We start from the raw sequence: 14,397 nt of genomic DNA, 5'->3' as shown, positions 1-14,397 counted from the left end.
CGAAGACATGTCCATTCCGTGGCTTGCTGACTATCCGAAATAGGGATGGAGGTCAGTGTCACCCCCACGTCGCAACCCCGCAGTTGGCATAGCATCATCAAAGGCAGCAGCATACGGAAGAGAGGAGTTGGAGGAGCATGCAGAAGGCGAGGGGTCAGTATGTAAGCGACAAACGACGAGCTCCTCGTCTCAAGTGGCATTTCTTCGCTTCGCCCACACGACAACCCTAGTCGTGGACTTGGACTTTCTTGTCACTCCGCTCCTGCCCCTTGCGAAGAGAGTTCGACATTCGCAGACACGATGGCACCTCCATCTATAATGTCCGAAGACATAGCGAGTCCCATTCCTGCTCCGGAGCCCACCGCCACTAAAGGCGCCGGGAGCATAGTCTCCCCTCCGGCTTGGGCTCCGGCATTCAGCCCCCGGCTGGACGGAGCCGTGGAGAAGGAACCGGAATGCCAGCTCCATGAACTCAGCATGGGTCCCAACCCTCTGGCGGGCATCCCAACATTCGTGAACCATCAATTCCACCGCGAACACATCCTCCTGCACATGGCAGCCGTGTTCCGCAACTGGGCGCGCATGGGATACACCGAGGGCATCTCCGGCCACATCAGCGTCCGTGACCCGGAGCATCCTGATTGCATCTGGATGAATCCGATCGGGAAGCATTTCGGGCTGATGAATGCGAGTGATATGGTTTGCCTGGAGATTGATACCGGAAAGATTGTTGGTGGGAACCGGGTAGGTCGAAAACGCTCCGCAGCTTCCATGTCGGGTTTCGGTCTCTAACACCTTCCTTTCCATGTCAGAAACGCCCCGTAAACGCACCCGGCTACCACATCCACTCGCAAATTCACAAAGCCCGCCCAGACGTCCACTCCATCTGCCATGCTCACACCATCGCCGGCCGCGCCTGGTCCGCCTTCGGCAAGCCTCTTGACATGCTGCACCAGGATATTTGTGACCTGTATAACTCCATAGCCGTCGACACTACCTACGGCGGCATCGTCACTGCTGCCGAGGAAGGGCAACGCATCGCCTCCATTTTAGGAAAAGACTCCAAGGCGGCCATATTGTTGAATCACGGACTATTGACTGTCGGATCAACAGTCGATGAGGCTAGCTTCCTCTTTGGACTGCTTGATAGGAGCTGTGAGATCCAGCTTCGTGTGGAAGCTGCTTGTGCAGGGAATCCGGAGCTGAAGAAGAAGTTGGTACCGGATGAGATGGCCTTGTTCAACTTTCGCATGGCGGGGGAAAGAAATTGGCTTTACGCCGAGGCGCAGCCGGATATTGAGTATGAGATTGAGATGGCGGGCTGGAAGATCCAGCAAGGGTTGGCGACCATGACAGTGGATGGGCCGGATGAAGATTGGTAAAGAGGAGGATGGTGGGTGTTGGTGTGGCAGCTGGTTACAACCCGGGTTGTAGACTGGGCTACTTTCAAGGCGGTTCAAATTGTCAGAAAGAACATGCTTTGATTTGGCATCTAGTAATCAACTTCAAATCGTGTGGATTGGTCGATGACAAACTTGAATGCTTGAGACTATTTGGGTGTTTGGACATTTTTGCGCGAAGGTGAGCGTGGTGATTGATTCTTGGCTAACATACTTGCATGCAGAAACAGTGTAATGAAGATAGTGTCTCATCACTAATACTACCCCATGGTGTTCGGAAGGACTCGGGTTTCCCAGACGTTGCTTCAATTTGGAACAGATCTTCATTTGACAAATATGATTTATTCCACTGACATCATTCCTAGAGGTACCATTGCCCCTCTGCGCCGAACTCTTTTTCCTATTTCGCCAAAGGACACAAACGTGAGACAGGAAAGAAGGACAACCACTGCACTTTCGACCGAGGTGAAAACTCTGACTGTCAGGGTGCGTCTGTTTCTTCCGAGGGAAAGAACAACCAGTAACTCCAGTGCTATTATTGGTATCACTTGCCATGGCAGTTAGTTTGCTTCAAACCCCATGTGGTGATCCGTCATCGGCGCTCAACCCATGTGACCTGACGAGAGATTCGACAGTAAGCCATCCAGACTGCCCAGGCGACTCCCAACTCCTTCGGCATGTCCGTCCTCGGAAGTTGTTTCTGCGAAGTCAGTACTATTGCAAAGCAGAATCTTCAGCCCGTCACTTCGTCCGATATAACATCATATTGTGATTAAGGTCAATGTTCCTTCCCAGTTCTCGAGCCGCGCCAGGGATTGAACGAGGCGTGATGCCCAGCAGGGCGTAAACTCGTAATCTGGGCAGACTTCTCTTTATCTCACTAACTGGGTAATCCGTGGATCGCCAGAGAACCAGCATGCATTGCTGTGTTGAGTCACGGTTCGAGTCCCTGCCGTTGTATGCAGCACAAGTTCCCGTGCCTCCGTACACGGCCCCGATATTCTCGTTGTCTCTAGAACATCTTACTACTCCTGGACAGGTGTGCTACAAGAAGTTTTTGACCAGGAGTACTGGCGTTTTGTCTACATGTAGTAATAAATCCATTGAAGCGCCGAAATGGCAACAGGGGTATGGACATGAGGCCATGAAGGAGTAAGTCTCTGCACCCCGATCCGGCATGTGGTGGTGCCTCGACCAATACAGTGATATGATGACTCTCGGCAGCTACTCTGAGTAGGTTCTGAGTGAATTTGAACAAGTCTCCTTTTTGGTTCGCCCAGTCTGAAACGCGGAAGTGAAGGTCTCCTCTCTCATTGAGAACGTGCTCGGGCAGACACTCAGAGAATGATTCATGATCGCGACATAATCGTGCGTGGACTTGCACAGTAAGGCCTCAAGCCTTACCGAGACTCCAGCTCATGCCGCCACATACAATGCGTGAGGTGAACAAAATCGTAAGATCCGTCACAGTAATCTGCTGGGAAGAAGAAGTGCTCCGCTCTCCGGTTGTCGCTGATGTAGAAAATCCGGCTCACAATGTCGTGAAGCCACCAAGGGGTGAGATCTGTAGATATCTACCCCTTAACGCTGCTTATATTCTTCAAGGCAAGCCGGCATTGCTCTTCATCATCAGTCCCGAGTCATACACCATTCCAATACCTCACCATGTTGACCTCCACAGCCATTAAACAGCTCCCCCGAGCCAGCACTAGATCTCTCCGCTCCATCCAAGCCAGCCGCACTCGCCTCCAACTCCATAGACTCTACCATGAAACCCCACAATCCCGTGCTTCCGTCGAGACCGCTCGCTCCATCAACCCAACCGACCCCATCGCCAACCTCCCTCCCACCTGGACACCTTCACCTGCACCCACCACCATCCGCCCACAACTGGACGTCACCAAGCAAGTCTTCAAGCCGTCGTACTACCAAGCCGTCGCCGAGATCATGAAGCTCCGCTCGAAATACATCACCAACCGCTCCATCTTCGTCGAAGGGTCCGACATGGTCTCCCTCCTCCTCGGCCTCGGCGCCACGCCCTCCGACCTCGACCGCCTGCAGCATGTCTCCAACAACCTCTACTCCGACCCAACCTTACCCTTCCGGCGCTCGCGCAACGGCCGTTTCTGCTTCGACTTTTCCAGTCAGTCCGTCCGCCGCCTGGAGTTCCAACCCTTTGCCTTGTCAGTAGAAGAGGACTTCAAGCGGCACGACTCCGGGCAAATCCGCATCTTCGACGAAGTCCAAGACGAATTACAGCTTAACACCGCTTTCCAAGCGCTGCTGGTTTTCAAGGGGATGATCTGCCACGGCGTCTCGACCACGCAGCGGCCTCGACTTGATTACTCCTCCGATAAATGGGTCTGCACGCTCTTCAACCTGCGCACCGTCACCACGCCCCATATCCTCGGCGAGCCGGCGCTCGAGGGTGTGCACACCGACGGGGTGGATCACACCATGACGACGTACCTGGGGGCCGAAAACATGGATGTGGAAGCTAACAGCGCGGTGACGTACATGCATGATATGAACGAGGAGACGGGGGCCAAGTATACCGAGATCAAACCGCAACATCTGAAGAGTAGGGTGCAGCATAGGCACTTTTTGGATACCTTGTTGTTGGTGGATACGGAGAATAAACATAGTCTGAGTCCCGTGTTGCCGGTTGATGAGACCAAGGAGGCGACGAGGGATATGCTGATATTTTTCACGAGAAGGCCCGTTCTGAAGAAGGGGGACGGGGTGGGACATATTTCGGAGGCGATTGATTCGTTTAGGCCGCATGGCGAGTTGCCGATGGAGGTGCCGCTGTTCTTGCCGGGTAAGATTCATGGGAAGGGGGAGTAGAGGTGTTCGACAGTCGAGGTGAGGTTGAACGGGTGGTGAGGACGTTTTTTGATATCGTGAACAAAAGCTTTGGATTCGACCAGGTGTGAGTTGAATAGAGTTCGCATGTATTTTTTCCTGTTGCTTGGCTGTGTGTGTGGATGTTAGTACATATAGGCAGTTAGATAAGCTATGTTTGTTTTTCATTAGCCAAGTTGGTTCACGGTGTCCCTCACGCAGTAGATGCTTTTCATTTCAAGAACGTCAGCATTGACATGAGTTGAAACGATAATCATTGGAAATGGGGTATCATAGTCTATCTTTAACTCACTCGCGTCCAACAACGGCACAGATCTCTCGCACGTGCTCTTCGTCACCAGCGGCCTCTTCATTTGTTCCATTTCGTCTCCAGCTTGCCGAGTGCCTCCCACAATCCGCTCCCACCCTTATCTTGCAATATCCCCTTTGCGTGCCTTGGGACCTTGCTGAGGACAAAGTCAGAGACAGTGGTCCTGTCCCTATCCTCCGGCCGCCCAATGCCTATTGATACGCGTGCCCACTTGGCGTCGGGCATTGGAGGCAGACTGGCCAGAACGCTCTTGATGCCGTTGTGGCCTCTATGGCTGGCCTTCCACTGCCGGACCTTGACAACACCCAGCTCTTCCTCCAAGTCATCGTGGACCAGCACCAGCCCGACCTCTTCCGGGCTCAGTCCCTGGTCGACCATGAAATCCTTGTATGCCCGGGCCAGCCAAGGTCCGGTGATGTTCATGAGCGTAGGACTCTGTAGCAGAGTGTACTTTGATCCGGCGGAAGTGCGAACAGCTTTCTTTCCGTAACGTTCAGAGGTAAACGATGGCTGTCCAAGGGCTTCAGGGAGCTTTTTCTGGAATGATTCGAGGACCATGTGGCCGGCTGAGTGATAGGTGTCCCGGTACTCTCCCGGGTTGCCGAGACTGACGACAAGAAAACGTCTGAGGGATGCCATGTCTTTGTCGTGGGTTTCGGGGCTGGAGGGTTTTTGTTTTGAGCCTGAGTTTAAGGGTTGCTGTCGAACTGTGTTCTGCTGGGCCATTTCACCGTCTTAGTGCCGCGCTTGGTGATGGACTTTGTGTGTATCAATTTTGGTGACGCAGATTGGCTGTTTCGACGAAATTTTTGATCGGGGAAAAAGGAGGGACAGGAATGAGTTGATGACAGGGAAAATAAATGTGATGTAAGTGAGTGAAAGGAGAGAAATTTCAAAGTAACCGGGACCTACGCTTTTTTACAACTCTCTTCGATGAGAGGCTTTCACACAGTTAACCTACGCCGGGATGAGTCAACGGGGGAAGATGACCTGCGGCAGTGTCCGGTCTCACGGGTTCAACACAGCCCGATTTTAGAGTCGATTGATCTTAGCAAGCTGCTGCTCTGAGCTTGGTGACAGACCGAATATCCGATATTGATGGCCCAGGCCTCCGGGACGGACATGGAAATCGGAGACGGGGCCGATGGAGATCACTCTGGGGAAAATGGAAGCCGTCGAACTTCGGTTCGCACCTGTCGCGGTCTGCCAGCGGCCCGATGGAGTTTGTAAGCCAAGGCTTCTGTGGCTTGGCGAGTCGACCCCGCTGACGTCGTCCGGATTTGCACCCAATCACATTCCATTGAAGGTGTCTTCCTGGCAGGCAGCGGCAAGCACAGCCACATCCAACGTCGTCACCCCTTTCGTTCGTCCATGTCCAGGCACATCGCAACTGGCAAGGATCCTGCAACAACTGCTCTCCAAGCTTCCAAACATCGCCAGTCCGCCATAAACATCAAACGCCGACATCAACTCATTCCCCGAGCCACTTAGCCGGTCAACATACGAATCGACTTATAATATCCTAATTCTTACCGAGCGACAAACCAATCCGCGACGAATCATTAACTCAGACGACCACCTTCCGAGTAATTGCGGCGATTGAACGGGACCATCAGTCAGGCGATCCCCCACATACACAGACAAGAGTCACCAACGCCAGACACCAAGCGACAGGAACAACTCGGCCATCATGTCGTGGGCCGGTACGCGCAAATCCCGCCATAGCCTATAGCCCCTGATGCGACAATGCTAACGGGTACCGCTTGTTTCGTTTTTGTTTACAGGCTTCAAGAAGAATGTCAACCGGGCAACGACCCAGGTGATGATGAAGACGGGTCATGTCGAGAAGACCAACGATCGCGATTATGAGGTTGAGGAGAGGTATGGCCATCCTCTGTTCTGATGGGAAACTCGAAACGGGGGAGGACCTGGACTAAGCGACTTTCACATGCAGACGATTCAAGACTATGGAGGCGGCATCCCTACGACTACAAAAAGAGGCCAAGGGCTATCTCGATTCACTACGAGGTATGACAACAGATCTCTCCCGTCGGTATGCCAGACTGAACATGTGAGCTAACGGCAACTTTCTGCAAAAGCAATGACGGCCTCACAAATGCGCATCGCCGAGACCATCGATGCATTTTACGGCGATGCCGGTGCTAAAGATGGAGTCAGCCGGAGTTACAAGCAAGCAGTGGAAGACCTCGATGCAGAGACGATCAAAGCCCTCGACGGGCCATACCGAACAACAGTCCTAGAACCGATTTCCAGATTCTGCTCCTACTTCCCTGACGTTAATGAATGTATGTCTCGGCCGTCTCCACATCTTCATCTCCCTGGCATTTGGGCAATTGATTGCCCTTACCTTTCCGAAACACCTTCTTCCCCTTTTATGTCCCGACCCCGCTCATTTGTGCATAAACTGACCACCACAACCCCAAAAATAGGCATCAAGAAGCGCGGCCACAAACTTCTCGACTACGATGCCCTCCGCGCCAAAGTGAAGAAACTGGTTGAGAAGCCCGACAAGGATGTGACCAAGCTCCCGCGCGCCGAGAAGGAGATGGAGATGGCCAAGGCAGCCTACGAGCAGCTCAACGAGCAGCTGTGCACCGAGCTACCGCAGCTTATCGACCTCCGCGTGCCCTATCTCGACCCGTCGTTCGAGGCCCTCGTCAAGATCCAGCTCCGATTCTGCGCCGAAGCCTACAGCCGCATGGCCCAAGTACAGCAGTACCTCGATCCAGATACACGGGAGCAGTACGCCCAGGGCCAGCTAGATACCAGGGTCGAGCAGGTGTTGCAGGAGATCAGGGAGCTGAGTATCAGCGGAACTGTTTAAAGAACAGGGCGGCGCAAACGCGAAAAAGGGACGGGACAGGACGACATGATATTATGTGTCGTGGATTGGTTCGAGTGTAATAGGTTGGGATTGGGGGGTCCGGGGAAAAGAGGGAAGATTATCAACTACTCATGACGACCCATTCCTCGTTACTACGCTTTTCTTCTTATTCTCTTTGTTGATTAATACGGCGTACAAGGTATGAGGGATATTGGTTTAGACCTTTGTTTACTAGGGATGAAGAGACAGAGAGGTTGCAGGCACCACACATATTCTATGGGTCATCGCGTTGCTTCCGCATTCGTTGTGCCTGGATTTATTCACCACAGCGCAAGTTCGACAAAGGTTGGATTTCGTAACATGCAGCGAACAACAATTTCCCGGATCAGTTCCTCGTGCGATTCGATGTACACAGCGCAGAATAATAGTTTCTACACGAGAACGTTCGCCATACGAACCGTTTAGGAATTTGGTCGCGCGACCCGAGTCATAGCAAGAGCGGTGTAAGTCCCGTTCGTTGCTAGTCCTGGCGATCCGGTTCGCTCGGTACCTCTTAGCTCGGCCGATGGCCCGCTTTCTAGAAGAAACGAAGAAACGAACGGTGAAAGGAGAAGAGATGAACGGCAATGACGAACGGGGTCTGTACGGAACGTATAAACACCTCGAGGTATTGAAACGAGGTCCGTGGGCGGTAAACCTACCTTACCTTCCCGATACGGGGGGACACGGTTCGCCTCGTATGCATCCTCCGATGTACACTACCAGATCCCGGGTCCGGGGTCCAGGGTCCGAGTCCGAGTCTCAGCAGCCTGGGAAGCTAGCTCGGCCTAAATTCTATAACATCCCGGCCGGGCGTGCGCTCCGCAACGCTCATGCAATGGAAGGTTGGAAGGACAACCTAGGAGCGAAAGCTTGCAAGGCCTGGTGATCTGCGGAAAGTCAAGTCTGAAACCGTAGGATGCTATGCCCGGGCTGTGCTATGGGATGGGATGTATGTGAAAAATGGATGTTTACAAGTACGACGGAGGTATGTAGCCCGTGTAGCGTAGTCAAAATGGGAAGTGTTTGTGAGGTAAGGGGGCTCGTTAAGGCTTGAATAGCCTCTGACTGACGAGTAGATCCCCCTATGGTGATCATCGAGGGATTAGGAGGAAGACTATTTGCTGCTTTTGTTAGTAATGATCCAGTCTTTCTGCTCGTCGAGGACACCTCTAAGCGCTCAAACCGTCATCCTTAGACGCGCGCATTCGCTGTAGAAGACGGCGATATGACGGTTGATATGACCGAGCCAATGTGTCTGAACCCTACCGCCATCGATTTCCTTTGTTTTCATCTGCCGTGTGTTGGTTGTCGTCGGTTCCTGATGAATGGATCATCTTGTCCATCGGCCATGCGCCGCGCCCCCTTGAGTTTTAACCCCTGAGCGGCCACGATTGGCGACCCGATCTTAGGGCTGAAACAAGCTCAAAGAGAGGTCTCCACCAACTGAACTTTACAGGGGGTTTATTTGTCCTTCTTTTGCTGGACAAGTTAAAAAAAACTGCCACCCACTTTTTCGTTGGAGTAGTTGAAGATCAGGTCTGTCAGTGTCCAGCGGTTAACTTATCGAGCTTCTTTCGAACGTAAAGTGTACATGGTGTGGTGTAATCTGACTAAGGTTATTTGAGGCTTCTCGGTCGTGTTCCACGACATTGACATGCATCCATACCCGCCGGCGCAAGACGAGAGGTTGAAATGGTGAAGCAGACTTTCGTGTAGCCGATTTACCAAAGAGTGGCTTTTAGCACCAAGTCCAGATGTCTCTGGCGTATCTTGGCAGCGGCGATTGCAGAATTCTTATGTCGACGTCCTTGGTATATCGAGATTGTCGGCCCGTAATCCCCAAAGTTATCCTCAACGGAATTTGTTCCATTCAGGCTATACCGTCTTCTCAAGCCAGTGTGGATGGTGGCTTGCATTTCATGGCGGCTGGACAGCGTGATGGAGTTCGGTCTTTTCAATCTGACTCTCTGGGAAAAGTAAAGGGGGTGTTGTTGGCGCTGCGGTTCCTGTTATCCGAATGCTTGCATGCATGAATGTGCAGCGGGCGCACTTGCTGAATCGGCATCGGGTGGCCACTGCCGCGGATGAGCTGCTGGCGGTTGGGACAAATGCAATTCCTCAGTACCAAAGCGTTCGTGATGATGTTTGATTGTTCGGATGAAGGTTAGACACTGTAAGATTTGACGACAAGCTTCATGGGTACTGTATATAATCAAAGAGGTTGGATCAGCCCGAGAGGGATCATGATCCCATCGAACGAAAAAGACAGGGCAGGGAGACCTGGTCGGTGAGTGTGCATACAGGTACCGGTAGACTTTGGATACGAAGTGCGATTGACGAATTGTTGAGGCCAAACTTGAACAGAATCGTGGTTTTGGGGACGCAAAGAAGTCTCCTTCCTTTCTCGTTGGATGTGCGTCAATTTCCTGACGGAACATGTATGGTGGGTCGTCTGCAAAGGTGACGAATTCCGCACCATCCGACTGTGGACTTCCCTCAACTGAAAGCTTGACAGTTTTTGGCCACTTGGTTGACAAAATTGAACGATTCGTCTCAGTTCCGTCTACTGCATCCGGTGGATGGTCGCTTCTTATGGTGTTCACGGATTCGAGACAAGCAATCTCCCTTGTGTTGACTTGTTGGGAAGTTACATCTCGACTGTTATCTTTTTTTGTGTTCAGTTGACGTTGAGAGGAAATCGTCACTTCCCCCGCGTTCTAGGCTCCTTCCCAGGATGTTTAGCACCTGCACTGCCTAGATAGTGGAATCTGGGCCTTCCCCGCAGAAGACATGGCTGCATGGACTGTCCAGGTCGCCTCCTCCCCCTCCTCCTGCCTTAGCGCGCTGCAAGGACGCATTGAGCTGCCGTTAAGGTTTCCTGCTCGATTGGACCCCAGCGTGCCTCGACATCCATGCTTTCCTTCCATTCACCATCTATTTTCGACCTTTTCTCCTTGTTTCTGTCGTGATAAGACGGGGGTTACGAACGGGTCAACTCCTCCCAGACGAGTCCAAAACCAAGTTCGGGACTGCGGGATCCATCAAGGTCTATCGATGGGCACACCACCTTGAGACAACATCCACCCACGCCATTCTTGCCACACACCACTCAAATGCACGCATAGCACCACATCCCCTCGCGAATTTCAGACACCACACGTTCTCTCACACACTCGCTACCAGACCGGCTACCGTGTACATATCTGGCGCCTTCGTCCGGAATATCAACGGGTCCAACCTCCCTTTCGGTCTTTTCCCACTTTGCTCGTTTGTTCTTCATATCCATCTGTCGACCATCAATCACTCTTTGGGAGCAGTCATTCGTTACGAGCTACACCCGCCATTGTCTGTCAGGTCTGTGTACTACCGACAGACTTTCCCTGGCACCAGCAAAAGTCGTCAGTCTTATACAAGTGCCAGAACCACGACCTAACAAAACCCGACAAACTCCCCGTCCTTTCTCAGGAATAGTCCATTGACTTTACCTAACGTCTTAATTGCATCTGTCGACAACATAGCCACCATGAATATCACCAAAAAGATCGACCGCGCCTTTCAATGGGCCGGCGAAAAGATGGGCGGCGAGCAAAAGACAACAATGTCCGAGGACTTTAAGCAACTAGAGATGGAGATGGCACTTCGCTTTGAAGGTAAGCACTCGCATGTTACTCCAAATCTTTGGCTGTGGGTACATTCTGACATATGACTCCCGTTAGGCATGGACCGTCTCCAAAAGTCCATGAGTCTCTATGTCAAGTGGCTTGGCCGTCGCTGCGACTCGTACGAAGAGAAGGACAAGTCCATTCCCACCACCTACCTCGGGAAGACCATGATCGGCCATGGTGAAGAGTTTGCGTCCGACTCCGAGTTCGGAAGCTGCCTCATCTCCATGGGCCGTGCCAATGAGAGGATTGGCCAGATCCAGGAAACGTTCGTGAGCGAGGCGACAACCACGTGGCTCGAGTCTCTTGAGAGGTCTCTAGCCATGATGAAGGAATACCAGGTTAGCACATACGGCTCGTTATCATGTTTGAGTTACAGCTAACAGATAACCCAGGTTGCTCGCAAGAAGCTGGAGAGCCGGCGTTTGGCCTACGACGCAACCACGACCAAGATTCAAAAGGCGCGTCGTGATGATTTCCGTATCGAGGAAGAGCTTCGGAGCGCCAAGGCCAAATACGAAGAAGCTTCCGAAGACGTCGGCCGCAGAATGCAGGACATCCGCGACAGCGAGGTTGACAATGTGCGCGATTTGACTCAATTCCTCGACGCCGAGCTCGAATACCACGAGAGATGCGCCGATGAGTTGCGAAGAGTGCGCCAAAGCTGGGCTGGTGGTGCCATCTCCTCCTCCAACGGCATGAACGGATACGGTGCCGGCCTCCAACGGCGACCGACTGCCTCCAGCGGTGGTGGCAGAAGCAGGTCCAACACTGCTCAAAGCTTTACCGACCGCTTGTCCCGGACCAACAGTCGCAACGTGTACGAGGAGCAAGAGGTTGAGAGCGAGGCACCGCCCGTGCGTATGCCTATTCGCAGTGCTGTTTCTCGGGCTCCTCTGTCTGTGCAGTCACAGAACCAGCAGGTCGATGCCGCACCACGCCCCTTCATTGGCAGGTCCAATACTGTTGCTACCTTCCAGGGCGGGGCTAACTTGGAGCGCGAGCGCATCGGAGGTCGTATCTCTGCTGCTGGGTCCGGAACCACCACGCCCAGTTCAACCTATGGGGTCAACCAGAAGGTACCCGATGTGAGCAGCCTACGTGGCCAGCTGCGCCCCGTCAACCGGATTGTAACGAACGAGAACGTATTCGCAGACCGGGATGATGACAACACCAGTGACACCGGAAGTCCAGACAACTGGTGCACCCGCAGTGCGAGCCCAGCTACCAGTATTGGCAGCTTGACAAGGACAGCCAGCAACACAGTGGTCAACAACGGCTTGGGCGTCCGCAAGGCTCCTCCTCCGCCCCCTCCTTGCCGTTCCAAGAAGCCTCCCCCGCCGGTGCCTGCCAGACGGGATCTTGGATCCACATACTAGATGTATCAGGACCGGGCATGAATGGCGTCACTCCTTCATGAGATCGAGACGAGCAGTATGGCAGATTCTATCGTTATTCCGGGTGGATCATCAGGCATAAGTATTGACGTTGCAGATGGCAGGCGTTTGGCGCAGAGTATATAATATGGTTGGGCTGTAATGGCATGGTTGGCTTTTTCATTTTGTGGACAGGAGCCACGACTTCGTGCAGCGGTTATCAAACGAATGAACGTGGGGGCTTGGAACCTGCCACCGTGCTTGGAATGTTAAAAGTAGAGAATAAGAAATCCAAAGTTTCGATATAAAAAGGTTGTTGTCAGCTGTAAGTAATAGATAAGCGCCTGGGCGCGTAAACGTCCGTCTCACTATTTACTCGAGGGTGTAGCGGAGGCTTTTTAGCTGGTGTCATGGCTGAGATCTATGTCTTCTGATTGGGTGCATTTATTCACGTGACGGTCCACCTTTCCCGTCCGTAGACTCACTTCATTTTTGTATTTAACCATGTCAGCCAGAGGCAGCACTTTCCCTTCCTTCTTTTACTTCCCAAAGTCAATTATTTATTACATTCGTTAGATTATTTATATGCACTGCCCTCGAAATCTACATGCTGTGACAGCTGGACGGTAAAGCTCATTATTTCTCTTCTTATAAGAAGAAGGTAACAATAATTTGGGATATAAAATAAATATGGGATAGTTTATATATAATCTTAGTGCAAATCTGGCACATTCATATACTAAACTCCTATATTGCACATCATATTTTATTACTATAAAACATTAAGAAAACTTAATTAATTGTTTGTTTACATAATTTATATATACAAGTAGCAATTCAATATTTTTTTCATTACAGTATAGGTGAATTTGGTACTATAAGTATTGAATTTGGCCCGGCTTTCTTAGTGCCTTTCTCTTATATATGTGGCCGAACTTCCTTCTCTATTAGTAGTTTTATTATTTCTACTTACGTCGTATCTTCAAAATAGCGCTCTTATAATAATATAAATGTAACAGTTCTACGAGGTATACACACAGGTAGGCCTTAGTGAAAGTGATAATATTCGACAAAGAGGAAAAGGGAAGTCTGTGCCAGTATGGCATGGAGCTTACAGCTAAATACACAAGAGAGGTGCGTATATCGAAGGTGTTAGAAACGCCAAGGTTGAAAATGTGGTTCGTGCGGCGCACCCCAGGAGTGCACCCAGTCGGAGAGCAGGCCTGGCTTTCATGGAGTTCAAGCCAGGCAAACACCCCTAGACGCCAGCCCCATGACAATAAATAAGAGTATAGAGGAGAAAGAGAAATTTACTATTAGTATTATTAACGTGTAGCTAGTACTGTTCCTTGTAACTGCCTTGTACTACCTTGTAGTATAGAAGGTTGATTGAACTATTCCTTCTACAAAATCAGTCCACTCAGCCTTCACAGAACGTACTAGAATACAGAGGTTTTGCCACTGTATTCTAGATTCTCTAACTTGTTCAGCATTGCTTCTAGACTAATTTGTCATCATAAAATGTACCAGAAGCTCCTACACTCTGAAAGGTTTTAGATACTTAACGTTCGTGTATATAAAGACCGCTTCTCTTTTTTAGTTAGTCACTCCTTAAGCAAGCAAGCACAATCAAAGCAATATAATATAGTCTACCCCTATAATGCAGAGTTCACTGTACTCTTCTATCTTGAGAGCAGAGTTCTCTTTAAGACCTCTTTTACAACATCTTCCTATTGTCTTTACTACTACGCTGCTTCCTTCAGCACTGCCGTTATACTTTCTACCGCTTCCGCTCCGCTCCACTACAAGTGCATAGTTCACTGTAGCATCTCTATACTAGTGCTATTATTATAGGCCAGTTAAGGCATTGCAGCAAACAAGTATATAACTACACTTC

General features: G+C 51.2%; 5 protein-coding genes across 5 annotated transcripts; 4 read left to right on the top strand and 1 right to left on the bottom strand.

Moving 5' to 3' along the window:
* The first annotated feature begins 215 nt into the window (after nucleotides 1-215).
* Nucleotides 216-1,520, top strand: SMAC4_03147 (uncharacterized protein). The gene is made up of 2 exons (XM_003349511.2): nucleotides 216-744; nucleotides 813-1,520. Exons 1-2 carry the CDS (start codon nucleotides 301-303, stop codon nucleotides 1,380-1,382), a joined length of 1,014 nt encoding a protein of 337 aa, XP_003349559.1. The 5' UTR covers nucleotides 216-300; the 3' UTR covers nucleotides 1,383-1,520.
* Nucleotides 1,521-3,024: 1,504 nt separating this feature from the next.
* SMAC4_03146 (uncharacterized protein) lies at nucleotides 3,025-4,370 on the top strand. The gene has a single exon (XM_003349510.2). The coding sequence runs from the start codon at nucleotides 3,066-3,068 to the stop codon at nucleotides 4,245-4,247; it is 1,182 nt and encodes a 393-aa protein (XP_003349558.1). The 5' UTR covers nucleotides 3,025-3,065; the 3' UTR covers nucleotides 4,248-4,370.
* A 197-nt stretch (nucleotides 4,371-4,567) lies between these two features.
* Nucleotides 4,568-5,445, bottom strand: SMAC4_03145 (uncharacterized protein). Its single transcript, XM_003349509.3, has one exon. It carries the CDS (start codon nucleotides 5,299-5,301, stop codon nucleotides 4,615-4,617), a length of 687 nt encoding a protein of 228 aa, XP_003349557.2. The 5' UTR covers nucleotides 5,302-5,445; the 3' UTR covers nucleotides 4,568-4,614.
* Nucleotides 5,446-6,022: 577 nt separating this feature from the next.
* On the top strand, nucleotides 6,023-8,014 carry SMAC4_03144 (uncharacterized protein). Its single transcript, XM_024655363.2, has 5 exons — nucleotides 6,023-6,278; nucleotides 6,360-6,456; nucleotides 6,530-6,603; nucleotides 6,675-6,881; nucleotides 7,026-8,014. Exons 1-5 carry the CDS (start codon nucleotides 6,266-6,268, stop codon nucleotides 7,418-7,420), a joined length of 786 nt encoding a protein of 261 aa, XP_024511261.1. The 5' UTR covers nucleotides 6,023-6,265; the 3' UTR covers nucleotides 7,421-8,014.
* Nucleotides 8,015-10,124: 2,110 nt separating this feature from the next.
* On the top strand, nucleotides 10,125-13,125 carry SMAC4_03143 (uncharacterized protein). The gene is made up of 3 exons (XM_003349507.2): nucleotides 10,125-11,112; nucleotides 11,179-11,465; nucleotides 11,520-13,125. The coding sequence occupies exons 1-3, from the start codon at nucleotides 10,986-10,988 to the stop codon at nucleotides 12,501-12,503; spliced, it is 1,398 nt and encodes a 465-aa protein (XP_003349555.1). The 5' UTR covers nucleotides 10,125-10,985; the 3' UTR covers nucleotides 12,504-13,125.
* Nucleotides 13,126-14,397: the final 1,272 nt, after the last annotated feature.

The sequence above is a fragment of the Sordaria macrospora genome, chromosome 2, assembly GCF_033870435.1.
Source record: "Sordaria macrospora chromosome 2, complete sequence".
Classification (NCBI taxonomy): Eukaryota; Fungi; Ascomycota; class Sordariomycetes; order Sordariales; family Sordariaceae; genus Sordaria; species Sordaria macrospora.
This window is presented reverse-complemented; position numbering and strand designations above follow the sequence as displayed.

What these genes read in the sequence shown, in the direction of transcription:
- SMAC4_03147 (XM_003349511.2), top strand. Translation starts at nt 301, where the DNA reads ATGGCACCTCCATCTATAATGTCCGAAGACATAGCGAGTCCCATTCCT. An exon ending in AGATTGTTGGTGGGAACCGG is followed by an intron (nt 745 to 812) that starts GTAGGTCGAAAA and finishes TTTCCATGTCAG; the next exon opens with AAACGCCCCGTAAACGCACC.
- SMAC4_03146 (XM_003349510.2), top strand. Translation starts at nt 3,066, where the DNA reads ATGTTGACCTCCACAGCCATTAAACAGCTCCCCCGAGCCAGCACTAGA.
- SMAC4_03145 (XM_003349509.3), bottom strand. Translation starts at nt 5,301, where the DNA reads ATGGCCCAGCAGAACACAGTTCGACAGCAACCCTTAAACTCAGGCTCA.
- SMAC4_03144 (XM_024655363.2), top strand. An exon ending in GATTATGAGGTTGAGGAGAG is followed by an intron (nt 6,457 to 6,529) that starts GTATGGCCATCC and finishes TTTCACATGCAG; the next exon opens with ACGATTCAAGACTATGGAGG. An exon ending in CTATCTCGATTCACTACGAG is followed by an intron (nt 6,604 to 6,674) that starts GTATGACAACAG and finishes TTTCTGCAAAAG; the next exon opens with CAATGACGGCCTCACAAATG.
- SMAC4_03143 (XM_003349507.2), top strand. Translation starts at nt 10,986, where the DNA reads ATGAATATCACCAAAAAGATCGACCGCGCCTTTCAATGGGCCGGCGAA. An exon ending in GATGGCACTTCGCTTTGAAG is followed by an intron (nt 11,113 to 11,178) that starts GTAAGCACTCGC and finishes GACTCCCGTTAG; the next exon opens with GCATGGACCGTCTCCAAAAG. An exon ending in CCATGATGAAGGAATACCAG is followed by an intron (nt 11,466 to 11,519) that starts GTTAGCACATAC and finishes CAGATAACCCAG; the next exon opens with GTTGCTCGCAAGAAGCTGGA.